This window comes from Bidens hawaiensis, unplaced genomic scaffold, assembly GCF_021521415.1.
Source record: "Bidens hawaiensis isolate Kalapana, Puna unplaced genomic scaffold, B.hawaiensis_p1.1 tig00011271_1, whole genome shotgun sequence".
NCBI classification, from domain to species: domain Eukaryota; kingdom Viridiplantae; phylum Streptophyta; class Magnoliopsida; order Asterales; family Asteraceae; genus Bidens; species Bidens hawaiensis.
In genome coordinates this window covers 483,105-509,496 of record NW_027491878.1, presented here as the reverse complement: position 1 = coordinate 509,496, position 26,392 = coordinate 483,105, and the positions used below count along the sequence as shown (strand labels likewise).

Here is a 26,392-nt window from a genome sequence, read left to right as displayed (position 1 = left end):
TATGTTTGTTTATATATTCGCTTATGTATTAATAGAAAATAATTAACTATTAAGTCATCTACTTAATGGTTTTTTATTTATTAATTTGTGTTCATTTAAGTGTTTTCATTTATGTTTGTTTGTGTTCATTTACATTTGTTCATATATGTTATTTATGCTCGTTTATTTTTGTTCAGTTATGTTCGTTTAGATTCTAAACAAACAAACATAAACAAACAAAAATTTTCATTTTTTAAATAACCGAACATGAACATAAATATTTGTCCGATTAAGTGTTCATTTGATGTTAAAATGAACGAACGCGAACAACATGCTTTCATTATTCGCATTGATGATTACATCGGTCTCAATCTAGGCTCTGTTGATTTTATTTATGTTCGTGAACACATTTTGTAAGGTCCACACAAGTGTGTTTCCTCATGCCCATCCAAACACATGAATATCAGTTGACCGTAAAATGGTTCCTTCAAGCAAATCCGTAAGAAAATTAACAATGACCTTATTTTTAGCAGAAATCTCTGTCCGTTTATAACATCAATCAGAGTCAACAATACCGACCGAATAACAGCGAGTAATTCCCACTAACAATTTTTTTTTATTTTTATTTTTATTTTTTGAAAGGCATTAACAAAACTACCATACAAAATTATTACGAGAACTTGTAACTTGAAACAACCATTTATGGCGGCAACACAACAAATATGGACTCCTTTAGAGTGTGTCCTTAAACCATATCATAAGGTCTCCAAAATGCCCCTTGGCTCTGTTTTAGAGTCATCAAATTACTATTTATTAATTAATCATTTTTATACTATACTCAGATCATGCCCTTCTTCTCCATTATACAATCAGGTTTATATATATTTATATATCTCTCTCTCTATTTATACAATACTCATAAACCCTAATTCTAATTCTTGTTTCTTGGTCAAATTCACAAACTTTTTAAAAGCTGTCAAATTTAGACGATCAATGGCTACCTTATCATCAATCAAGACTGGGATTTCACTCTGGTGTCCTCAATTTTCGAATCTTGATTGCCGGAAGTCTTCGGGTATTAATCCGAGAAGCTTCAGCCGTCGAAACTATGTCGTTTCCGCATCCTCTTTCGCTAATGAGAATCGAGAGTGAGTATTATTTGTTTTGTTTTGTTATTTAATTATTGGCTGCAAATGAGTTGGGTGAGCTGCTCGAGATCAGATCGATAAGAAACTCAAAACAAGCCAAGAGCCTCAAATAAAGCTCGTTTAGTTATCAAGCTCGACCCTTGTATGGGAAGATCGTTTAGCCGTTTAGGAAGTTTATGCATTTTGAAGTTTTTAACTCTTTTGGACTGCTATGTATTAGTTTCACACTACACTGCTGTGAGCTCGAGCTGAGCTTTGCCTCGTTTAAGGTCCTGCATAGCTCGAGCTGAGCTTAGACTCATTAAGGTTTTTCTCAAAATTTATACAGAAATAAGAATTTATATAAATTATTTAGTAAATAACAAGCGAGCGGAGCTCAAGCTTGAAAATATGACTAACGAGCCGAGTTTGAGCTTTAGAAAAAGAGCTCGAAGTGAGCCAAGATCGAGCTCTTATAAGTCAAAACGAGCTGAGCTCTGGCTCGGCACGGCTTGTTTGCACCCTCATAACAAGATTGAACGAAACTGTATTGAGAGGTATTGATTGGAAATGAGTTCAGGTTTGTGATAGTTGGAGGTGGAAATGCTGCTGGATATGCAGCCAGGACTTTCGTCGAACACGGGATGGCTGATGGAAAGCTGTGTATTGTTTCCAAAGAGGTAATTAGGGTTTATCATATGAATCAGATCAAGGGTTATAATTTCATCATTCTGGATAGGGGTGTTACTCGGGTTGTTGTCCGGGGTTCAGGTTTCTCGGGTCGGCTTCGAGAATTTCAAATCTAGAACCGAAACATGACCCTAATCTCTCCCGGGTATCTGGGTTCGAGTTTTATCTGGTTGGGTTAATCAGGTTTCGAGTACTTGACCTAGAAAATTAAAAAAATAAGTATTTGACATAAACGGATACGATCAAACAACAATCTGTAGAATTATTAAGAGAAATTGAAAAGTGTAAAATTTGTAGAATTAGTAGAATAAAACAATTAGAACTTAGAAGAATAAGAATAGCCATAGAACTTGAAATCGATGGATGCCAATCGAAGAGTTGAATGATTCTGTGATGGAATACTAAACAAATGAGCACACACTATTAGGGTATAATACGCAGAACGGATTTTTTCGGGTTGATCGACACCCAGAAAAGAGTAACCAGTAACGGAACTGAATTAGAATGGTTCGGGTTCCTAGGATACGAGTACGTTTGGGTTCGGGTTAATAGTTTCTCAGGTCGGGTTGCAGAGAAAAGTGACAGGCCTAATCTGGATTGTTTGATTCTAAAGATGTTATTGCTAGTTATGATATTTTAATGTTCTGTGAATTGAAGGATTATTATGCTATGAATGTAGGCATATGCTCCGTACGAGCGTCCCGCATTGACTAAAGGTTATTTGTTTCCATTAGACAAGAAGCCAGCTCGTTTGCCGGTAAGCGTGTTTTCTCAATCTGAAAAATATGTCAGATTATGTATTTGTTTTTTCACCATTGATGTTGTTCTAGGGTTTTCACACATGTGTGGGCTCGGGAGGTGAGAGACAGACACCGGATTGGTACAAGGAGAAAGGAATAGAGGTAGTGTAGTTTCTTTAGTTGACTGTAAGATTAAAGGGTGAAAATGTAATTTTCAAGCTTAGTGCAGATGATTTATGAAGATCCAGTGACAGCAATTGATGCAGATAAACAAACATTGACAACAAATTCAGGAAAATTACTCAAATATGGTGCACTCATGATTGCCACAGGGTGCACTGCATCTAGGTAATTTTTGGAAAAACTTCAGGATTGCTTGTTTCATTATGAAAAATAGATTGTAATTAGGCTTGCAAACGAAACGAACGTTCAATGAACAGTTTGTGAACCGTTCGGCAGGAAGTTTGCTTGGTTAAGCTAAGGAATATGAACACACAAAAGAAAATTGTTCATTTAAAAACTAATGAACATGAGCACATGTATTGTTAGTTCGTTTATGTTCGTTAACGTTCATTTGTTATATTTGTTAGTTTATGTTTGTTTAAGTTTGTTCTGTTTACGTTTGTTGATATATCCATTAGAATTGGTTTGGCCCATTACAACTTAGTCTAGTTTGCTAGGAGTTTGTAAATCCTTGTTAAATCTTGGCTATATATACGCGTATAACGTCGTGTCCTATACATTTTGCTTCAGATTTCCAGAGAAAATTGGTGGAAACTTACAAGGTGTTCACTATATTCGGGATGTTGCTGATGCTGATTCATTAGTATCATCACTGGTAAGTATTTGTTATTTTCTTTTCTTCTTTCTAATAATTTAACCTAATACTGATTTATTCTAATTGATATACTTTGCTAGGCTAAAGCACAAAAAGTAGTTGTGGTTGGTGGTGGCTACATTGGCATGGAAGTTGCAGCTGCTGCTGTTGGATGGAACCTTGACACAACTGTAAGAATTTACTTCACATTGAACATTCTATATGAAATAATATTCTTGAATATATGAGCTTCTAACTTGCATAGCATATTATCCAACAATAACAGGTCATATTTCCTGAAACTCATCTTCTTCCAAGGCTATTCACTCCTTCACTTGCCCAAAACTATGAACAACTTTATCAAGACAATGGGGTCAAGTTCATTAAGGTTCTTTTCCTCCCTAAATACTCTTCACACAAACATACAAACACATAAACTGACACATATTCTTGTTGCAGGGTGCTTCTATAACTACTTTGGAAGCTGGCCCTGATGGACATGTTACTGGTGTTAAACTTGAAAATGGATCTACCATTGAAGCAGATTTGGTAACTTAAAAAATCATTTTTGCACACTTAACTTTTTAGCAAAAACTTATACTAGTCTTTGAATATTTTTAGGTTGTTATTGGTATTGGAGCAAAACCAGCTGTCGGTCCTTTTGATAAAGCTGTTAACTTAAATACAACTGTTGGTGGAATAGAGGTTAGCATAAAAAATAATCATCTTTTTTAGTTAATAATCATTTGTATTAAAACCTTTAAAATTCATAATTTACATAATTTGCAGGTTGATGGTCTGTTTCGAAGCAACCGTCCAGGGATTTTTGCTATTGGTGACGTAGCAGCGTTCCCATTAAAAGTGTGTTTTTCTCTTGAAACTTGTCAACTACCACCTTTCATTGTTGGCATCTAGATTAATATTTTATATTTGTTTGTGACAAACAGATGTACAATAGGATTTCACGTGTAGAGCATGTTGATCATGCTCGTGGTTCTGCTCAGCATTGTGTAAAAGCATTACTAACCGCACATACTCACACATATGATTATCTCCCGTATTTCTACTCGAGAGTTTTTGAATATGAAGGTAGTTCAAGGAAAGTATGGTGGCAATTTTTTGGGGATAATGGTAAGCATATGTTAGAAAAAAATGTATTTTTTAGGTACCAATATGAATTTTCTTTTATAATCAAAGTTATTAACTTAATACTGTTGTTGAACAGTTGGAGAGGCAATTCAAATTGGGAATTTTGATCCTAAAATCGCTACATTTTGGTTGGACTCTGGTAAATATCAGATAGATACAAGAAAGTATTTTGAGGATTATTAATATGTTTTTGGTGTTTCGCAGGTAAATTAAAGGGTGTGCTTCTTGAAAGTGGAACTCCAGAGGTATGATGTCATTATGCCTTTGGTTTGGTTTTTTGGTTTGTCTGGAGTGATGTTTTATTGTGATTTGTGTATGCGATTATAGGAGTTCCAACTGTTACCTAAACTAGCAAGGAGTCAACCATCTATTGACAAAGTCAAACTTCAAAGTGCAGCTTCAGTTGAGGAAGCCCTTGAAATTGCCAAAGCTTCTCTCTAGGTTAGAACTCCAGACGTTATCTTGTTTATCGTATGCGTTTTGGAACTGGTTATTTAGTTATTGTAACCGGAAGTTGTAATAACTGGATTTCAATGTGTGGTTATGGGTCAAATTGTCTTCTGTGGATTAATCAGTTGGCATCAAAATTTATTTTGAAGTTTTGTTTATATTATAAGTATCTATTAATCAAGTATTGTTTGTTTGATTTGCAGAGCTAAAGATTGCATATAGGGATAAAAGGCAGAGCATGTGTTACTATTATTAATCACATTTTCCTCGAGGTGAGGTACGACATGTAATGCAGAAGACACAACATGCAGAGCATCTTCCCAGTTTCATATTTCCTAAAGCCTATATAAGAATGTACTTTTCTGGTCTCTGTTTGGCAAGGTCCAATCATCAGTTTAGCCATTGGCATTGGATTGTTTGATAATATCTTGCAATAAGTGTACCAAAAATAGTAGATAAACTCTGTCCTTGAGCGCAATAAAAGTAGTGTTTTAGATGTGTTTATCTTATGTTTTAACATGTATGCTTGTTTCAACTAATGTAATTCATGTCGTCATCTCCACCACAAATTAACTACAACCATCTTCTACCTGTTTGTATACATGTAAGACGATTAATAGCACCACGTAAACAATCATAAGGGGCCATTTAGATATTGACATGAAGATGGTGGGTCAACCAAGTAGCCTTCTGAAAGTTTTCAAAATCACCCTAATACCAATCAAGGATTAAAGTGGTGAATCATTGTAATCCATGTTGTTCTTACTGATTTAGTAAAATCTAAGGGACCCAATTCCTCAAACGTTACAAAAATAATTAGATTTTGAATTGATCGAAATGGGTTCAGCTCATTAACAGATTGATTTAAACAGGTCATGTGCGAGTTGGTTGTAAGCAAATTGAGTTACCAACCCGTTAAAAAATACAGGGATGCTTATACAAGTTTTTAAGCCGCTTGCAACTTTGTTACAACATTGTCAACTCATTTAAAACCTGTTCACAATTTCATTGCATGTTTGCATGCCTGGGTTAGTTTTAACAAAGATCATATGGGCCATGTTCAGGTTCGCCAATTTCGACCCACCAAACTAACACGATTTCACCCCAGCTAAATGCATTCTCGTTCACCAAGCGGGCCAAGAGGTACAAATCCTCAGGCATACATGTACCAAGAAGCATACGCAAAAAATATAAGCTAATGCCACATTTTTTGCGACACTACTGTATTGGAAGATAACTATTTGGTATTTTGGTTACTCAATTATGTAGCTTTTAAGTATTATAGAACAAGTAACTTGTTACATTTCCATAATCCATCATGAGCACATAATCTTACCAACTTTTATAAATAATCATCGCGCCTTAAAGGAGTAAATCAATTATTGTTGTTCACATCTGTTTTTGAATGTATATATGTGTGAACCCTTGGGTGGGCAAAAGTAAAATTGCACTAATTTTGACGTTATTTTACTAATCACGTGAAAATAACGTTAAAAGTGGCGGAAGGTTAATCAGGCATCATGTGGTGGCGTTGATAGCCGAAAGACAAGGGCACATGCACCAATCAGCCGGTGTCCCGATGATTGAGTGTTATGTGTCTTATGTCCAAGGCTTGATTCAAAACTACTATCGAGTCGGGGGGTCTCACCGGAAGCAGCCTCTCTATCCCTATGGGATGATAGAGGTAAGGCTGTCTACATCTTACCCTCCTCAGACCCTACCATAGCATTGCTATTGGTGGGATATACTGAGTACGATGATGATGATGATGATGATCTGTTTTTGAATCTTGATACAGAGATGCAAATGCAGCAATTGTAATTCTTACAACTGAACCTGTGTTTCAAAACGGCTTCATTTCTTCATCAAAAGCACAACTGTGTGAGCTGCAATGCTTCTATTTTCTCCAAGACTGTCCACCTTCTCGTGTGTTTTAGCTTTCAAGTTCACGACAGAAGGGTCTGCACCTAAAAGCAAAGACAAATTGTCTCTAATGGCTTCTTTGTGAGGGCTTAGCTTCGGTCTTTGAAGAATCAGAGTGGCATCTAAGTTTCCTAGCTCATAACCAGCTTCATGCATCAGTCGCACCTGATATTTGATTCAACACAGGGTGAGTGAGTCAATTAGCAATGTAACATGATATAATGATTGACAAGGTAATGATGAACCTTACAGCTTCTTTGATGAAAATGGACGATGCTGCCCCTTTCCATTTAGGATCTGAGTCTGGAAAGATCTGCCCGATGTCGGGTAGGCCCAAAGCACCCAAAATGGCATCAACAACACAATGCAACAGCACATCACCTAAAATGCCCCGATTAATTAGAGTAAGAACATCAATTCATTATAAACGTGATCATTGACATTCAAATTCAAGTACTACTGTCCAGTGTTATAGAACTCACTAGGTGCTTGCGGGGCGGTGGGGTATGGACTACCAATTAATAATGGATTGGAATTTTATATGTATTTTTTACATACACAAAATTTTTGGATATATACAAATTTTCAAACTTAACCAATTTTGAATTGAGTTTGACCTACTACCGATTTGTTGGTCCAATTAGGTGAATTCAAGTCGGTGGCATACTAGCGATTCTTACAACACTTCTGCTGTCACAGTCACAGTGCAGCAATTCTAATCATATAGATCATGTATTCCTCTCATTCATAATCATCAAATTTCAGACTCAGATGCTTGTTCTTTTGTTCGAATACATTTTATCAATTTTGACACAAAATTTGTAATTATTTTAAGAAATAAATATAATACCTAAATACACTCTTGGACAGGCTCACTGAGAAGGAATATAAAACTCGAAACAATTAAGTTTTAAACAATTATTTACACAGTTAATAAATACTTCAACAAACATGCAGAAATTGAGATGCATGTCTTATTCAAAATAAGTCAACTAAGTAGCACAATTCGACTAAATTAACTTCAATTAGTTATAATATTAAACACAAACCAATAGAGATAATAATACAAGAAATTACCATCGGAATGAGCTTCGCATCCTCTCTCATGAGGAATATTAATGCCTCCGATGATGAGCGGATATCCAGGCTCAAACCGATGAAGATCGAAGCCATGTCCCGCTCGGAACGGTAGAAGCTGGAAGCTGCCGCAACCACCGCCGGACGGTGTATCGATGACCGGAGAGAGATAGCCGAGCGGCTGGTGAAGGTCCGAATAAAGGTTGACGGCGGTAGAGTTGTCCGGTGGTGGTGGTTAGAGGATATTCCGGTGTGGAATGGAGAGGTGCAAAACGACGTCGTAGAAGCCATCACTACTGTGTGTGTGTGTGTGGAATGGAATATACCCGTTTTCAAATATTAGTAGTGGTTATTAAATTAAAAGTCTAATAAAATACGCTGACTCGTGATTTAAATATACTGTAACAAGTGGCTTCTTCTTGACTAATTAGCAATTACATTTTTATTTTTGATTTTTGACAAATACGGCATTCATCAATCTTCTTTTGTGGCTTCTACCCTAATTTGGGGTCGGTTTAACCGGTTCGGCAATCATTACATTATGGTTTGTCTATATGATCTTGACTCGTAAATGTAATTCTCTCTATGCATACTTAAAGATGTGCAAAGTTGAAAGACCGGTTGGATTCGGATGCGAAAACCAGTTTGGTTAAATATATTTTGATTTCCTGACCCACCGGTTTGGTCCATTGGTCTAAAATTGGATTTAAGTATATATGTTTTGAATTCAGTATGGGAAAACCGCTAGTTATATAATACATAAGTTGAATCCGGTTTGAAAATAGCTTCAATCCAATCAGTGGCGGCCCAAAGAAAAATTTCACATGGTTCGGAAGATGATCATTGTCAAAATTTCATAGGGATCGATCAGGATTTTAACATATATATACCTTTAAAAAAAATTCACAGGGTCGGCCGACACCTACATCTTGGTGTAGGTCCGCCACTTAATCCAATCCAATCAATTCTGGTATGGCTTTCCTTTAGAAACCACTTTCTAAACCGATACGGTTTGGACTGAACATTTTTGACGTGTTTGACACGAACCGAAACAGTTTCCAAACCGACCCCAAAAAGGGTTTTGTGCACCTTTACACGCTTATATATTTTAGGGGCTTTGCCGGTCGTGAATATTTTAAAACTCTACTCCATATTTGTTAGACAACATTAATATTTATTAATGTTTAGAATTGAGCTAATATAAATAGCAACTACAAAGAAAAAACCCAAATTTTATGTAAAGCACATTTTACAAAAACAATAACCTTTTTAATGAATTTTGCAATAGATAATCTCAAAAATTAATAGTTGATGCATAAAGTAGAATGTTTAACCAAAATTTTTTATTGATAATCTATACTTGTACAAATACCAAGTATTTGGGATTGCTTCTTAAAATTGCTTATGGCTTTTTGGAGAGGTAAAATGTTCAAAATGTCCCTCCAAAATCACATAAAAGCTCCAACTTGGAGCTTTTAGGTGTTTTTGGAGGGGCATTTTAGACATTTTGTCTCTCCAAAAAGTCATAAGCAATTTCAAAAAGCAATCCCAAACACCCCCCAAATAGTTGCATATCACGTTGAACACACACTGCTCCTTTCTAATTTTCACATATAACAACATTAGCTCAAACTGTTCTCAACATCTCATAATTCCAATATCACTGAGGCTATATTTGTAACTCCAAAATATTATAGAAACTACAAGCAACAAAATTGTGCAACCAATAAATCAACGTGTGCCCTTTATAAGCGCACTAAAGATGCGGCAACAGGTAACTTTAGTGAAATATCAACTTAGAGACCGAGTATCTTCCCATCGTTTGGCAGATTTAGAAAAGGAATATCGGCTGAAAGCAGACTCGAGGGCAGTTTTGTCCAATTACAATTGGAATGTTCCCAACTCTTGCCCGTGGCTTTTAAGTAATACTTTCTTTCCACCATCCCATTCTAGCCTATATGAGAGATCAAGGTTATGAAGCAGCAGCTTCAATCTCTCCATTTCGCTCAAGTCCAGTGAATTATCCTGTCAAATAAAAAAACTATACATATGAGTACTATGTTGCACCTTAAATTACAAAAATACCCTAGTAGGTATCAAATTACCTGTGAAAACTGCTTCCCATTACCCATTACACTTGCCATAACACTAGACCGTGTGGAAGTAGGAGAGAATCCTTCCCATGGAGGAACAAATATTAATTTAGTACATTGAACCGGAACAAGATTCCTACTAAGCTTTTCCCACCACATGGATCCTATTGACCACCATCTGATCATTAAACCATGCTCAGAGAACGCTATCAAACCCTGTTCATTAAAAACGATATACAATTCAAAAAATGCAACTTTTCACATGTGAAAGAAGTAACAGAATAAAGTACCTCTCCATCAGGTGAAAAACTCAAGACTGAAATTGCAGTGTTTACAGTCGTTTCAGAAACACCACCGAGCAAAGTTGGAAGTCCTGGCGGTCCACTAGCATCCAAGATCTTTATCTTTGTCATACTATAATAAAAAAATAAATACAGTTAAAGATATGCAAGCATATAACTACTTGTAATATGGTCATTCAGTCTATTGTTTTGGTCAAACCTTTGCATTTCATATACACGAATAATGGCTTTGTTAATATGTCCAATTGCATCACCAACAGCCAATCGGGTAGAAGAATCATTTAACGCTACCATTGGGAAAACACGCACGACTTCCTTTAATGTCGCCATTGAATTTTGTAAGCAATTTCTTCGCATGGCTAAGTTGCCAGGATCCATTGTCTGTAAAATAAAATTCACGACCTGCAAACTGATAATTGTTAAAATTTGTTATACCTAATTGTTATATCTGAATGCTGACATGGCATTGAAATGATTTACAAACCTTATCGAGGTAAGGAGCCAAGTTTCTAGGAGAACCGCGTGTTACTCTAATGAGAGTCAAGAGGGATACAATGTGAACGGGTGAGTCAGAAGCAGTTGACCATATTTGTCTTTCGATAACTTGTAAAAACGATGGAACATCAGCCATTGCTAAACTTGGTAACAGGATTCCAACCAAAGATTCCCGAATCTCAACAGACGTAACTGAATTATGTTCGATTTGATGGAATATATCTGAAATTAAGTGAGGTATTTCGGAGCTTATTATCGCACTCCATGTGTTTTCCATACCTTCCGCAAGTATCTCAGCTGCAGTGGAGCTGTATCTTTCATTCATGGCCATAACTAACTTTAACAACGGGTGTACGCATAGAGTGGCAAGAGTTGACTTTACAAGACTTGGATACCAAACAACCAAAGCAGCAGCAACAACAATATGAGAAGTCATTGCGTCTTGACTTGTACCCCAAACGCAAGATATCCAATCTTGTCGTTCAAATGATTCTAACCACGCTACCATTTCAGAATCTTCATTTTCATGTTTCACATCTTTTAGAACTTTCTCTGTTTCAGAATTTAACAATGTATTACTATTACTGTCTGCACGTAGGGGACGGGGAATGGCTCTAGAAGCAGCACAGTGGAACAATGAACGTGCAGCCATTCGGACCTGCTCGTTCTGGTCTTGCCAAAAGCTGATTAAAAGCTGTATTTCAAATAAATATATTAGAAAATAATGCATGTATTGAAACTATATATTGGAAAATCCTACAAGAAGTTAACTACCTGGAGCAAAGGTGGCTTAATGTCGGGAAATTTCTCTGCAAACTTTCGAGTGTAAAAAGCTGCTAAGGCACTGCGAAATATATATTATAAATGATGTTGAATATCCTAGAAAAAATATTTCTTATTATTTCTTAATTACAACATGATGTGTTACCTGCTCGCTGTGGAGCATGAGTGAGACAAGCTAACCATGTGCTGAGCAAGAGAGACCATAGTTAATGATCTGATTGCACAGAACTCAGATGATGATCTCCATAGCTGAAATATTAATATTAATATTAGTATATATAACTTGAATGATGAATATGTTAATATAAAAAGTTATTGTAAACAGTAAAATATGGCACCTCAAGTGTTGAACTTTGACCAGGAAAAGTCAACGTGAGAGACCCTCTGTCTCCAAGCAAGCCAGAAGCCAGAAACAAATTTTTAGGTTTCTTAAGTTTCATCTCAGAGGTCAACAGTTTGTCCAGCTCATAGTCAACATTCCACAAGTGCAAAACAGACAAACTGAACCGAAATAAACTTCCTTCTAATGAATGCGCCCAATCAGTATATTCTGTAGCATCTGATGTGGTTTCTTGTAACCCATCTGTACTTAATGGGCCTGGTCCGGGCCCTTCAGTAACCCGTTCTTTGGAAAAGTTGCTCATTTGGTCTGACCCATTTTGACTTTTAAACGATTCAATTTTATGTGACATCAACAACGTCATATCAAAAACAAGTGTTGCGATTCCGGGAAACGGGCAAGAACATGTAATTGGATGAGTGTTTGGATGAGATTGTGAAACTTCTGTATTATCTTCAATTATTGGCATAACCAATGAGGAAACAGATGTGTTTCTCTCCATTGAAGTTAAAGACACGTTATTCTTATTCCCGCTTGTACACAAATGGTCAAACATTGACTGAGCAGCACTACCACGAAGAACACGTTCACGGGCACCTGATTTTATATCCCAAATGTACAGCACATCAGATGATTCAGATGTTGATGAATGATTCATAGAAAAACACGCCAGATAACCGCGTGTACTATCCCACACGACTTTTGAAGGTACAAATGGTTGACCAGGAAACATTCTCTCGACCCTTAAAGTGTCGAGTGAGGCTAATGCGACACACGAGTCATCTCCAACGGATAAAAAGCAATCACTCCATGGACGATCAGTGTGGGCCGGGGGTAGGATGAGCTGACGAACAGGTTGTACATGATGGTGCATCACAGACACAAGAATACCAGAATTAAGATCCCAAATATGTATTGTACAATCATTACTTCCTGATATTAAAAATATGTTGGAGTTAAACCCTGCGGATGTACGAACCATCTGGTGTGCAGCCAGACAGAGGATCGCACCCGTGTGGCCTGAAAGATATTGCTTCTGTGCACATGAATCTACATCTAAATCTTCTATTCTTTCAGAAAACATACTGAACCGTAAAACTTCTATATCTCCATTATCATATCCATAAACTATTGCATACGGTAAAGAGTCATTTTCAGAAATAACCATTGAAGACGTGACCACAGATTCTCTCCTGAAAAGACCATTTTGCCCTTCGTTTGTATCCACAGGCCACTCATCAAAGTAGCTTCCTTTTCCAACTAATTTACCTTCTTGATGAAACTTTTCACCATTATTACTCAATTCCCATATTGTCACCAAGGGTTTCCAATGCACTGGTTCTCCAGTGTGTACAGAGATTGTTTCAATACGGGCAAGATTTTGATTTATTAGAACAAAAGAAAATGATAATTCAATACTAGGAATGTGTGAAACAGCAGGGATTGAGCTTAGAGTGTTGTATTTGAAAGTCTTTCCTGAATATGATACTGAATACATAATAACATAGCCTTTGTTGTTCCACACTGCAAATGTTTCTTCAAATATGTTAAGGTGTTCATCACCATGTGGCGTCATCCTATAGTAATCATTTCCAAGAAACATGCACCCTGCCACGTCAGAATCTAACAATGAAATCTCTCCGATCTTAGCACTACCATCCACCAGCATAAACACACACCGGCTAGTGTACAGAATGACCAAAACCTGCCCAGAAGCAGCAAATGATATTGGAACTTCTCCTTCAGAGACTTGAATCCAATCAGATGCTTCCAGGTGGCAAGAGTTCTTTTGTGAGTCATCTAAAACATCTTCATTTCGATTGTTGTCTTTTAACAGTGATACACATTGAAAATTACCAGACGAGTCAGCAATCAGCACTGATTCCTTCTCCATATCACCAACAGGTGTCACTATAGACATAAACTTAAAAGGTCCAATAGATAAAGTACCACGAAACACGGTTTGCACTATGGTTAACGTAAACGAATCAATCACTACAACTGTGCATTTTGAAGGTTTGTTGGACTGTGCTTCACTATACTCAACAGAATCCAGTGACTGGTGGTCTAATTGATTAACTGAATCAATTAACCGACATGCGACACATACGTATCTTTTGTTTTCAGGCAGTGACTTAACCATGTATGGACTCCCGACCCAAGCTGGCATTTTCCTTCTTCGGCTGCAATGTCCAGTGTCTCTGCCCCAAACGCATAATACACCATCAGTACACGCACTTATTAGAGAACCATAGTTAACTGAACTAGAGTTTGGTGCCACAATACTTGAATCACTTGTCTTCTCATCTCCTAGGGTTGATGCAGGGAAACAGATACCCAAGTCAGAAATTGGTGCTGTATGACCACATAAGATAGCAACTGGTTTTATATCCTGACAATAAAATATCCATTAACATAATTTCCAACTAGAAACAGAAGCCACAATTTAGAGTGTGTTTGGTTCACGGAATTTTTTGAGGCAATTGGAATTTATCAAAGAACTTGGAATTTTCCAAAAGGAAGTGGACTTCTAAAGGAAATGGAATCAAAAAAGGATTTTGAATTTGAGAGTGTGTTTGATTCGTAGATTTTTTCAAAGAATTAAAATTTCTTAAAAGAAACTGGAATCTATCACTATGACCACAACAGAACAACCTAACAGACGCTTAACTGACGCCTGACGCGTTAACCGATAACAGACGCATTACGCGTAATCAAAGACATACGCCTAATGTGTTAACCAGCATCTACAGTGTTAACCGATGCCTGAAGCGTAGGGTTGTAAATGAACCGAATGTTCAGTGAACTATTCATGAACTGTTCAGCAGGTAGTTCGTTTAATATACAAACGAACATGAACAAGGAATTTCGTTCGATTAATTAAATGAAGGAACACAAACAGAGGCCATGTTCATTCAATTGTGTCTGTGAACGTTGGATAATGTGCTCATTTACGTTCGTTAATATTTGTTTGTATACGTTTGTTCATTAAAGGTTTTATATACGTTTTAATGACTTTCCTAATCTTATCATATAGAATTAAGCAAAATTATTAACTATAGTCTATAACACATACATATACACAAGCATTATGTAATAACTTATATGTAAAATTAACATATAACCGTTGGCACTAACCATTCTCGCTTAGCCAAATCAAATAAAACATTGTTTGTGTTCATTTATGTTCATGAACCGTTCACAAACAAGTTCATTTCCTTAAAGAACGAACAAGAAACGCGAACCGTCCGCTTGTTCGTTTACAGACCTAAGTGTCCACTATACAAACCTAACAATACTTAAAATCAATCCAATTGAAAATATAAGTCGATCATTGAGCTAATTGAGCATACAGAACCTAATTGAAATTAATGTGGAAAATGAAAGACGTGCGTGTTTGTTAATATAAGTTATGAGCTGAGTAATTGAAGTTTGAACTCACGTGATCGGAGTTAGTTAGGTTCCACCAGAAGATGGTGCCATCGGATCCGCCGGTGTAAAGAGTGGAAGGCCGGTCGAGTACGGCGGTGGCGGTGACTTTGTGAACCGGTGGTGATTCGGACCATATGCAACCTACAGATCGGCACTTCATTGAGGAATAATGATAATAAGTTGTTACAGTGGACGGACACAGATGGTAGTTAAGTTGTTCAGATTTTATTTTATTTTATTTTTTAACAGCAAATTTTATCAAAACTAACGGAACCAAACCCCTCCTACCGAGAAGCTAGCAAGGGCCGGGAACAACCAAAACAAAATTTACAAAGAGAAATTATTCCAACTAGACCAATCTATATCCAATCGCTTCGCTCTATTGTTTTTTCAAAGAAAACTTAACACCTTTATGGTTTTATCTCGTCGAGGATAGTTTCGATCTTCATAGGACACGTTCTCTAATATGAGCTTGTTTCGAGCTCTCCAAATGCTCCATAATTGGGGAACCACCGGATTTCGCATTCGACTAAAAATTCCAAAAAGAATATTAAGTATTTTTATTTTTATTATTGTTACTTGTTAAAAAAAGTTTACAACCACTAGCAAGGTCTAGTGGCAAAGGTGTGTGACTTACAGTTACCATATGATTTTGCTTTCTAATCTCACTTGAGGCATTGGGTGAAAGAGGTGAGGAAAAAACTTTAGTTCATATATAAATTTAAAAATTTTAATTATATAAAAACCAGTTGAGCCCGGGCTTAAAAAACATTAACCAAGCTCGAGATACTTTATAAAAAAGAGCTAGAAATGAGCTAAGCCCGACATCGACCGGGCTCAAGCTCGGCTCGTTTTGACTTACGATGGATCAAGCTCGGTTCATTTCAACCTCTTTTCTAGAAGCTTGATGTCACACACCGCCAAATTTTCAACTCATTTCACTGCATTTTCGGAACATTTCGGTGCGTTCGAGAGGTGTCCAGGGCTGCCATATTAAACCACAACTTGCTATGGCATACAAGGTTGTTCAGAACACTCCAGAACAACCCATAATGGCTGAGCAAATCTGCCGGCAAGAAGCTTCCAAAATCTGACCAAGAGCTGCTGGAAATCAGCCAAGTTGCTGGATATTTTGGCTGCCATAAAGAAGTCTCTAGACCAGTAAATAATTAGCTCACTTGCTGGATATTTACAAGGAAATCTCTGGATCTTGGTAGAATATTTTGTATAGAAATATCTAGGTAAATAACTCTAGATCAGCTAGTAAGTAGTATAAATAGGTGATGCTAGGCTTCATTTGGAATCACCTAAAAGCTTGTATGCTTAAAACCTTTGTAGTAATATTTCCAGTAATATAAACACTTAGTCTTATATACTTGTGTTCAAGTAACGACAAGAAACCCGTGTCGTTAATCCAAGACTTCCGCTGCCCAAAAACTAGCCAACAACAAACCACAAAGGCTTACTTAAACAAAGTTCTAAGTCCGCACGAGAGTCAAAGAAATAACTCCGTGACATGCTCGGCTCGTGAGTTGTTTTTTCTAGCTTGGCTCAGGCTCGACTTGTTTATATTTATTAATTAATTTATATCATTTTTTTATTTTTTATATAATTTGAGAAACATTAAACAAGCCTAAGCTTGGCTCAAGCTCTTTTGGTACCTTAAGCAAGCTAAAGCTCGATTGTGTAGTGTTAACTAGAGGTGCACAAATCAATACCCGGGTTCGGGTATGACCGGATACGGGTATGATCGGGTATTGGTAATAATCGGGTAGGGTTCGGGTCGGGTATTGTCTCTAAAAATTATACCCTATGCATCGGGTTCGGGTCGGGTATAGAACCGGGTATTCTAAAACCGGGTATTTAAATACCCTATTATCGGGTATTGAAAAACTCTATTTACGGGTTTTTTCGGGTTTTTTTCCGGTATTTTTTTTATATAGATTGGATTTTTTAAAAGTTTACACTTTTTAGGGGTATTATTCTGGTATTTTTAAGGTATTTTTCGGGTATACATCGGGTATTTGAAATACCCGGTTTCGGGTATTGGAAAACCTCGGTTCCGGGTTCGGGTATTACCGGGTACAAATCGGGTTTTCGGGTATTACCGGGTATAAATCGGGTCCGGTTCGGGTTCAGGTTTTAGTGCCAAAATGCATACCCTATCCGTACCCTACGGGTAGGGTTGGGTTCGGGTTCGGGTATTAAAAACCCGGGTATTAGAAAAACCGGTTCCGGGTATTTATTTCGGGTCCGGTTCCGGGTTCGGGTTTTTTGTGCACCTCTAGTGTTAACTTAGTAAATAAAAGTCCAATATGGATAAAATTTAAAATTACACTAGATTCGTTAAAGCTCGACGAGCCTAACAAAGCTCAGCTACAAAGCTCCATTGATGCACGGTTATTTGACGCTAGAGGTTTGACATGATCGATACGATTAAAACAGTTTGAGCAAGAATATAGTTTCAAATTCGATTACTCGTCTCAGCATATCCGTCACGGGTGTTTGTATACTGGATGTTGGTCTAAGCACATATGTAACTGCATTCAAGGGTCCTAGATGGTGCAAATTTACCAGTAATTAGCTCAACCCATTTACTACAAATACAATTGTGTCCCATAAAATTTTACTAAAAAGAAAGCAGGCTTAAAACCATGATCACATTGAAAAGGCACCAAAAGAGATGTCCTTCAAAAACAGTTCCAAGAATCAGATGTAATTTGTCATTTTACATAACAAAAAACCTTGGATGCATATGCAGATAAAACAGGTAACTTGAGCTTCGACGGTTGTACCCTTGCAGTAACAGCATCCCTAAACCCGTTCTGCCAGGAATCTTGAGTTTAGCAGAACAAGATGCTACACACAGCATTTGACCTTTATAAAACAATCATCTCTTTCCACCCTGAAACATGAACAAACATATGCATCAGATCATTGTATTGGAAATTAAACGTTCAAAATGTCATTATAATGGTAATGATCCTTTACCTTGTGAGGTGGAGTTCCGGGTCTCAACATATTATTCCCAAAGTCAAACCTCCCTTTCTTTTCCGCCTTAAGAATTTGAAACGAACAAGTCAACGTATCATCCACGCTCATCAACGCGCCCGCATTATCAAACTCACCACAGTAATTCGGGGCGGAAAATATAGTCACAAGCTGACGGTTCGCAAAAAACTCATACCCATCTTCCACAACCTTAAAAACATCAAAAGAATAAGCACAAGTCGTTAACAGTTAACTTCATGTAATCAGAACAATAAAACATGTACCTGGTGGGCTCGACAGATAAGATCAAGATCATGTTTTTCAAGAAACTCTGAAACCGTTTCTGCCCCAAACGTATACGACACACCCCTATCATTCTCGCCCCATCTTTCTGTATCTCTATCCGGGTCAGCCCATAACAAGTCACAAAGAAGACCTTGATCCGGGACATCAACAGGTCGGACCAAATTTCGGATCTGGTCCAAGTTTTTCAAGTCGGGGGATAATCCTCCGTGCATGCAGAGAATCTTATCGTCAATAAGAGCGGAAACAGGCAGACAGTTGAAACAGTCGGTAAACGTTTTCCAAAGACAGACATTATACCGTCTTTTGCATTCGTCATAGAACCCGTAAATGCGGTTAATAGAAGCGCATTCGTGGTTTCCTCTGAGAAGAAAGAAATTTTCTTTGTATTTTATCTTGTATGCAAGCAAAAGGCATATTGTTTCTATGCTCTGTTTACCACGGTCAACATAGTCTCCTAAGAATAAGTAGTTTGACTCCGGAGGGTATCCACCGTACTCAAACAACCGTAAGAGGTCGGAATATTGTCCGTGAATGTCACCTGAAAAGTAATATTAGTGTGATCAACTGACCATACTACATGAATACAACTATTAATAAATTATTAGTGTGATCAACTGACCATACTACATGAATACAACTATTAATAAATATTATTAATGTGATAACTGCTAATGCCCAAATTCATTATTTTGGGCCATTTTACTTATTTATTTTTATTTTTTTGCCAAAATTTTCAAAACCAAATGGTAAAACTGAACCCAAACCGAAAGCGAATGGTTTTTAAAAATTGAAGTTTTGGTTTTAGCCCAAAACCAATCCAAACCGAACCGTGCACACCCGTGCCAACAGGAAAATCAATAAATCAAAATGTTAAATGTGTGTAAATACATATCCCATCTCTATGAAGAACATAATGCAGAAATATGTCTTCAGATTCTTATAAAAATGATTCAACCTAATTACAGACTGAAAGGATAATTTCCTCAGCCCCGTTATTATATAACATCAAGCACATGATAAATTTAACTATATAGTGTTATTTGATCAAATTCTAAACTCGAACAACCATATAAAAATGACCTAAAATGGGTTGATATGGGTGGATTTTCAAAATTTTGGGTTTATATGGGCGGTTGGTTCTCATACAACAGGTCCGAATATATTGATGAAATGGGCAGGTGTTATCTTTCAAACGGGTCAGATTGGGCAGGTGCTATTTTTCAAACGAGTCAGAATGGGCAGGGGCTATTTTCCAAACGGGTCAGATGGGCAGGTGCTATTTTTCAAACGGGTCAGAATGGGCAGGTGCTGTTTTTCGAACGGGTCAGAATGGGCAGGTGCTGTTTTTCGAACGGGTCAGAATGGGCAGGTGCTATTTTTCAAACGGGTCAGAATGGGCAGGTGCTATTTTTCGAACGGGTCAGAATGGGCAGGTGCTATTTTTCGAACGGGTCAGAATGGGTTGGTGTTACTTTACAAATGGGTCAGGATGGGTAACTCTTTCAAGCAGATGAAATGGTGTATTTCTTTCTGTTCAAATCAATGAATAACTTGGTAGTTCGCACCGGACGCACAACCAACATTAAACACGATTGACACTCACGCGTGCCTGGCGTTGGTTACTTGTGCAGAGCTAGTTATGTGTCAAGCACTGAGTTAAACGTGTACCAGCTGGCAAAACATGTGTAATTATTTTTAACGGATTAGTGGCAATGCAATCAATACAAGTATCAAAATGAAAACGACTCGTCTAACTACTTTACATCTCATGCATATAATTTTTTATATATGTTTTATGTACCAAGAAGGAGAAATGATAGACCTTAGCCTCCTAATTTAAAATATTTCTAAAAAATATATAAAACTACATAGTAAACTTTTTATTAAACAGGTTCAATCACGTTATAAACAGGTCACGAATTGCCAGTTCTACTCACATTTCCCGGCCCAGTATGCATAACCGGCACCAGAATGCGCGTAACCAGCATTAAAACACACATAACCAACGCTGTGCGCGTAATTTTAACCTAATCACAGACTTAAAAGATAAGTTCCTCACCACCATTACTATACATAGCTATTGTATTTTAAAAAATCCCAAGTTTTACCTATTGACCACTTGACCAGGATAAATCCTTACTCAGAAAATGTTTACAGATAATCCCAACTTTGAACGTATATTCCTCCATCGATCTCACACTAACTGAAAGCTAATCCCACATAAGCAGCCACTAAACTTGCAGTATGAAGACACGTTTTGGACATATAGGCTGCCACGTCATCAAAAACTAACGGCGTTAGTTTTCAGTTAGTGTGGGGTCGTTGGAGAAAAATACATTTAAAGTTGGTACTGTCTGTAAGCATTTGCTAAGTTAAGCTGAAAGTTGAATTGTTAAAATCCAATAAGTTGTAAACTCCAAAAACTAAATATAATAACCTAATTACCTAACTAACAGCAATTAGGTATAAGTCCGTATAACAATTAAACAATAAAGTAATAATCTAGTAAACTAATTTCATTACCGCATATCTTAATCGGAGCTTCAAGTTCTAGCAAATTCGGCTGACCGAGAAACACATCTTTCGCGGCAGCACACAGCTGCCGTATCTCCGCCTCCGTAATCTGCGCTTGCTTCGGCAGGCGTCCACCTTTAGCGTCAATAAGCTTTCTTATTATCTCGTCTAGTATCGCCTCCTCCGTTCTTTGAATAAACACAAATAATTTGGGTTAAAAGTAAATTAACGACGACTTGTTGGTTGCAGTGGAGGCTGCTGATTGATTGTCGTTTATTATAAGTAGACAAGGAGACCTAGTAATAATATTAATAATATTATTATTAAGGTGTGACAAATAAAACCCTATCTTAAGTTTGGAAATGAGGTGTGTTAAGTGCCACTACATATAACATTATGATTTTGACATGCTCCAAAATATCAACTTATTATTATCATCTTTAAAATAAAAATATTATTGCTAGTGTAATGAAGAGGTAGGTCCCCGCAAAGCCCAGTTGGACCCGCAAGACACCTTGAACAGGTACGTCTGCGCAAAGACTAACTGGTCCCGCAGGACCCACAATGCTCAGAGATGAAGACCTTACACGCAGTAAGCCAGCTGTTCCCGCAGGAAAGCCTCCCTTGGTACAGTACCCTACCTGTTCCCGCAGCTGTGGGTACATACCAAGATGGAAGGCTACCCGCACTAACGGTAAGGCTACACGCATAAGGCACTAACTCTTAATACTTCAGCAATGTCACCCGAAGAAGGAATGAGCAAGGCGGGAATATTCCCGCCCAAAAGAGCCAGTCCGTACGCTTCTGGAAGATCTTTTGTACTATACCTGCCAAGGTATGGACAAAATAGACAAGATCTGACCAAAGCAGCCCATGAACCAATCACAGGGTGACAGCTCACCGACAATAGTACGAGGAGGTGCACACTCCAGTACAAAATGTCACTGTCAGCCACTGCCTACCCACCAACCCCCATCGTGGCACGTACATAGCCCGTAGTTAGTGGAAAATGAATAGTATACAGCCGGCCATGTCACTATCAGCCGCTGCCTACCCACCAACTCCCATCGTGGCACGTACATAGCCTGTAGTTGGTGGAAAAGGAATATTATGCAGCTGGTCGTACCTGCTTGGAAACCTACCTTCGGCTATAAATACTCCAACACCTTGGAACGGTATCATCATCATATATCATCCCATATTATCTTCTCTAGCTATTTCTCTTAATATACACTTATATTCAGAGCAATCTAGTCTGATTCTCACGCCGGAGGGTGGTCACAAGGAGGAACCCCCCCCCTTCTCAGTGACGAGCTCAAGGTGTCTGTTTTGCAGGTCAAGAAGAATAACCATCTTTGCCGGACCTAACCCTCGTGGGAAACATTTACTTAACTCTAAGATTATTCATAATCTGCCGGGGTCGCTTAGTGTTTCTTCATTGGCGCCATCCGTGCAGGAAGCTAGAACTAATCCTTTTTCTCAGTTTTTTCAAAACCTCTGGAAAGATGGTTAAGGTTACTCCGATGCCATGGCCAACGAGTGACCAAGAAACTCCGGTAACCGCAACCCCAGCTACTGGGGAGAACACCGACAAGTACACAATTTTTACGAACACTACCCCGGTTACCCAAGCCGGGACAAGTGCAGTAAACAATCCTCCCCTGGGATTCATTGATACCCAGTTGGAGAAACAACAGACGAGGCTCCCCCGCCAAACACTTGATCAAGTTAAAGCGTGGGCAGAAGCACGTCAGAAAGAATTCCAAGCTGAGTTGGATGAACGTTTACGTTCACTCCAACAGGCTAATGACGAATTCGGAAGCACTCGACAACAGCTCAACATGAGCAATGATTGCGAGTACTTAGACGATGACTGGGAGGAGTCCGACAGCGACGCAAACCTTCGTCATAGAGCGAAAGGGAAGCGTAAAGAAACGGACTTCCAGCCGAGAAGAAATTTTGGAGAAACCTTTAAACCAAGGAACGCGGGGGGAAACCCAATTGACTTCTCCAAAACCTTCAGGCCAACTGTTGCAAATGCGGGAACGTCCAAGTTTGCAAGGGACATTGCGGAAGCAATCGCCCCGAAGAGTGCCAAACAGATGTCCAACATCCGCACTTATGATGGCATATCCGACCCAGACGACCACTTGAACAGATTCATAGCGGGGGCAACCGTCAGCAACTGGACGGAACCCACGTGGTGTTATATGTTCCAGATGACGCTGGTCGGAGCGGCTAGGGCATGGTTTGACCGTCTACCGGTCCACCATATCTATGATTGGGCTGACTTCCAGCACAAGTTCAGCCATCACTTCAGTCAACAGAGAAAATATACTGAAGAACAATGGACGATCCTCAAATGCGTTAGAGAGGATGATGAATCTTTGCTAGACTTCATCACTCGCTTCAACTCAAAGAAGCTGAGTCTGGGCACCATAAGTGAAGATCTCGTTCGCGCCGCTTTCATCCAGGGCGCCGAATACCCAGAGCTTATCCGCACATTGACGGGTAAAGACAGCATGCCATCCACATGGGATGCCATCATGACGGCAGCCAAACGCTTTGCCGAAACGGAGAAGCAACTGGGTAGGAATCTTCCCCAGAGTACAAACCTCTACACGCAAAGGACCAGAGAAAACAACGTCCGTACCGCCCGGCAAAATAAAAAGAGGAAGCTCGGTATTTGGCAGTCAAGGATAAACTTTGACACCTCATCCAGCTCCAGCCCTCTATTAGGCGGAAGGGACAACACGCACTCATCAAACCGGAACCCTAGATGGACGCCACTCACCAAAAGCGTCACGGAGATATTTGCCACCGAGAAACTCCCATGGCCAAAAGCTCCAATGATCCGGCAACGCCATAACGCGGATCAGAGCAAATCCTGTGACTTCCACGGGACAAAGGGCCACACCACCGAGGAGTGTACATCTTTGAAGGATGTTGTCGAAACATTCGTCAAAGATGGAAAACTTGCACACCTTGTGGTATCAATCAAGAATGGAGGGAGGAATGATAATCGGTACAAGGGCAACGGACGAAAGCCTGTTGACTTCAGCATCCACATGGTTCATGGTAACGTCAGAGGATGGAAACGACGAACGACAGAACCATGTGCGTGGAAAGAAGCTGAAGTGCGCTTCCCGCGAGTGCCAGGAGGGCCCAACAAAGAAGGCCCTATAGTCATCAAAAGCCAGCTGAGGCACTACATCACTTCCCGCACTCTTGCTGATAACGGCTCCTCGTCAACGGTCATGTACAGGCAGTTCTTCGACAAGCTAGATGACGAAGACAAAGAACGCCTGGAAACGGTCTACGCCTCGATGGAAGGGTTCGATGGCAGCACAAACACCCCCCTGGGTATCCTATCTTTCCCCGTCACTCTCACGGACGGGAAACACTCCCGCACAGAAGACGTGGACTTCGTCGTAATGAGGAAGCCACACCACACATACGACATTCTCTTCGGAAGAGACGGGATGGCAAGATTCAATGCTGTGGTGTCTTCAGTCCACGGCATGATGGGGTGGCCAACAGCTGAGGGTGTAGCAATGATCACCGGTATTCCCCAGGTATGCATCGCATCTGTCTCATCTAAACCCAAACCAAAGATGGCTAAACCAACCATCACCGAACCAGAAGAATGGGCCTTCAATGGCAAATACCCTGACCAAGCTGTTACCATTGGCCCAACAATTACCGATCCTACACGCACCTTACTCAAACGCTTACTGCAGAAAAACGCTGACATCTTCGCGTGGACACCAGCTGACATGACTGGTGTACCTCGAAGTAAGGCAGAGCATAAGCTCAAGTGTGACCCGGCTTACGCCAGTCATACAAAAGCGTCGAGTAATGGGGGCGGAACAGGCTAACGCGTGTAGAACCCAAGTCAAGGAGCTCCTTGACGCGGGCATCGTACGCGTTAGCAGATATCAAACATGGGTTGCAAATCCCGTCATGGTACTGAAATCTAACAAATAATGGCGCATGTGCATAGATTTCAAAGACCTAAACAAAGCATGCCCCAAAGATTGTTACCCGTTACCCGAAATTGACCTTAAGGTAGATTCGTTAGCACCGTTTCGCCTTAAATGCTTCCTTGATGCGTATAAGGGATACCATCAAATCCACATGGCCGTTGACGATCAGGACAAAACCGCATTTCGGACGCCCGATGGCACGTTTTGTTACCAAATGATGCCATTCGGACTTAAAAATGCCGGGTCCACATACCAACGCCTGATGGACAAAGTGTTCCATGCCCAAATTGGGAGGAACTTGGAAGTTTACATGGATGACTTGGTCATCAAAAGCCTTGAGCCAGAAGCGATGTTGAAAGACATCGAAGAAACTTTCAACACGCTCAGACGGATAAACATGAAGCTCAACCCGAGCAAGTGTTCTTTTGGGATGGAAGAATGGAAGTTCTTAGGAGTCATCGTTACCAAAGATGGCTTCAGAGCGAACCCTGAAAAGGTCGAAGCCATTATCAAAATGGAATCACCTACTACCATCAAACAAGCTCATACACTGAATGGACGACTAGTCGCACTTAACCGCTTTTTGGCGAATCATGCGGATAGATCGTTCCCATTCGTGTCAACATTGAGAAATTGTTTGAAGAAAACGCACTTCCGCTGGACACCAGAAGCGGAAGCAGCTTTTCAGGAAATTCGGTCACGCTTGATCGAACTCCCAACGCTCACAGCACCAGAAGCGGGGGAGGAATTAATCCTATACCTTTCCGCCACAGATAGAGCAACCGGGGCAGTCCTGCTAGTAGAGCGAAAAGGCATCCAGATGCCCATCTACTATGTTAGCCGCGTCTTAACAGACGTAGAAACCCGGTACTCTACTTTGGAAAAATTAGTCTTAGCACTTGTACAGGCTTCACGCAGGCTAAGACGATATTTCCAAGGTCACCCAATCACCATTCTCACCAATTTCAAACTTGCAAACGTTCTAGGCAAACCCGAGTTGTCAGGACGTCTAGCCAAATGGGCAATAGAATTAGGAGAATACGCGATAAAGTACAAACCAAGACCAGCCATAAAAGGCCAAGTCTTGGCCGACTTTATTGCAGAAGTCCCCGCTTCGCGGGAGAAAGAGTGCCAGGAGGAGGCTCGACCCTCTCCAGCATAGGACATTGATGATGTCTGGCGACTCTACACTGATGGA

At 39.3% G+C, this 26,392-nt stretch overlaps 3 protein-coding genes and 1 pseudogene across 7 annotated transcripts; 1 reads left to right on the top strand and 3 right to left on the bottom strand.

The window, feature by feature from the left end:
- The first annotated feature begins 669 nt into the window (after positions 1-669).
- Positions 670-4,980, top strand: LOC143537656 (monodehydroascorbate reductase, chloroplastic/mitochondrial-like). Its single transcript, XM_077031377.1, has 16 exons — positions 670-852; positions 953-1,127; positions 1,687-1,786; positions 2,476-2,553; positions 2,627-2,698; positions 2,766-2,884; positions 3,290-3,374; positions 3,455-3,544; positions 3,640-3,741; positions 3,813-3,902; positions 3,975-4,058; positions 4,143-4,214; positions 4,301-4,484; positions 4,579-4,641; positions 4,707-4,747; positions 4,830-4,980. Exons 1-16 carry the CDS (start codon positions 825-827, stop codon positions 4,941-4,943), a joined length of 1,497 nt encoding a protein of 498 aa, XP_076887492.1. The 5' UTR covers positions 670-824; the 3' UTR covers positions 4,944-4,980.
- A 1,752-nt stretch (positions 4,981-6,732) lies between these two features.
- LOC143537630 (2-C-methyl-D-erythritol 2,4-cyclodiphosphate synthase, chloroplastic-like) lies at positions 6,733-8,275 on the bottom strand (annotated as a pseudogene). Its single transcript, XR_013136094.1, has 3 exons — positions 7,953-8,275; positions 7,126-7,256; positions 6,733-7,040 (listed from the first exon to the last, which is right to left on the bottom strand). The product of XR_013136094.1 is annotated as a 2-C-methyl-D-erythritol 2,4-cyclodiphosphate synthase, chloroplastic-like (transcript).
- A 1,453-nt stretch (positions 8,276-9,728) lies between these two features.
- LOC143537655 (uncharacterized) lies at positions 9,729-15,589 on the bottom strand. Of its 4 annotated transcripts, XM_077031375.1 has the most exons (10): positions 15,408-15,454; positions 14,252-14,357; positions 11,964-14,166; positions 11,771-11,874; positions 11,617-11,686; positions 10,832-11,536; positions 10,547-10,749; positions 10,336-10,459; positions 10,058-10,261; positions 9,729-9,977 (listed from the first exon to the last, which is right to left on the bottom strand). In XM_077031375.1, exons 3-10 carry the CDS (start codon positions 14,133-14,135, stop codon positions 9,834-9,836), a joined length of 3,726 nt encoding a protein of 1,241 aa, XP_076887490.1. In that variant the 5' UTR covers positions 14,136-14,166; positions 14,252-14,357; positions 15,408-15,454; the 3' UTR covers positions 9,729-9,833. The 4 variants fall into 4 exon arrangements, 3 of the variants coding, with proteins under 3 accessions (XP_076887490.1, XP_076887488.1, XP_076887489.1); XM_077031373.1 differs by having other exon boundaries at positions 11,964-14,357; positions 15,408-15,589; XM_077031374.1 differs by having other exon boundaries at positions 11,964-14,275; positions 15,408-15,542.
- Positions 15,590-17,943: 2,354 nt separating this feature from the next.
- LOC143537654 (serine/threonine-protein phosphatase PP1-like) lies at positions 17,944-21,413 on the bottom strand (the record flags this gene model as incomplete). The annotated part of the gene is made up of 4 exons (XM_077031372.1): positions 17,944-18,302; positions 18,389-18,598; positions 18,673-19,232; positions 21,218-21,413. Coding segments are annotated over 4 exons (981 nt in total), but the record flags the coding sequence as incomplete, so codon positions are not given.
- Positions 21,414-26,392: the final 4,979 nt, after the last annotated feature.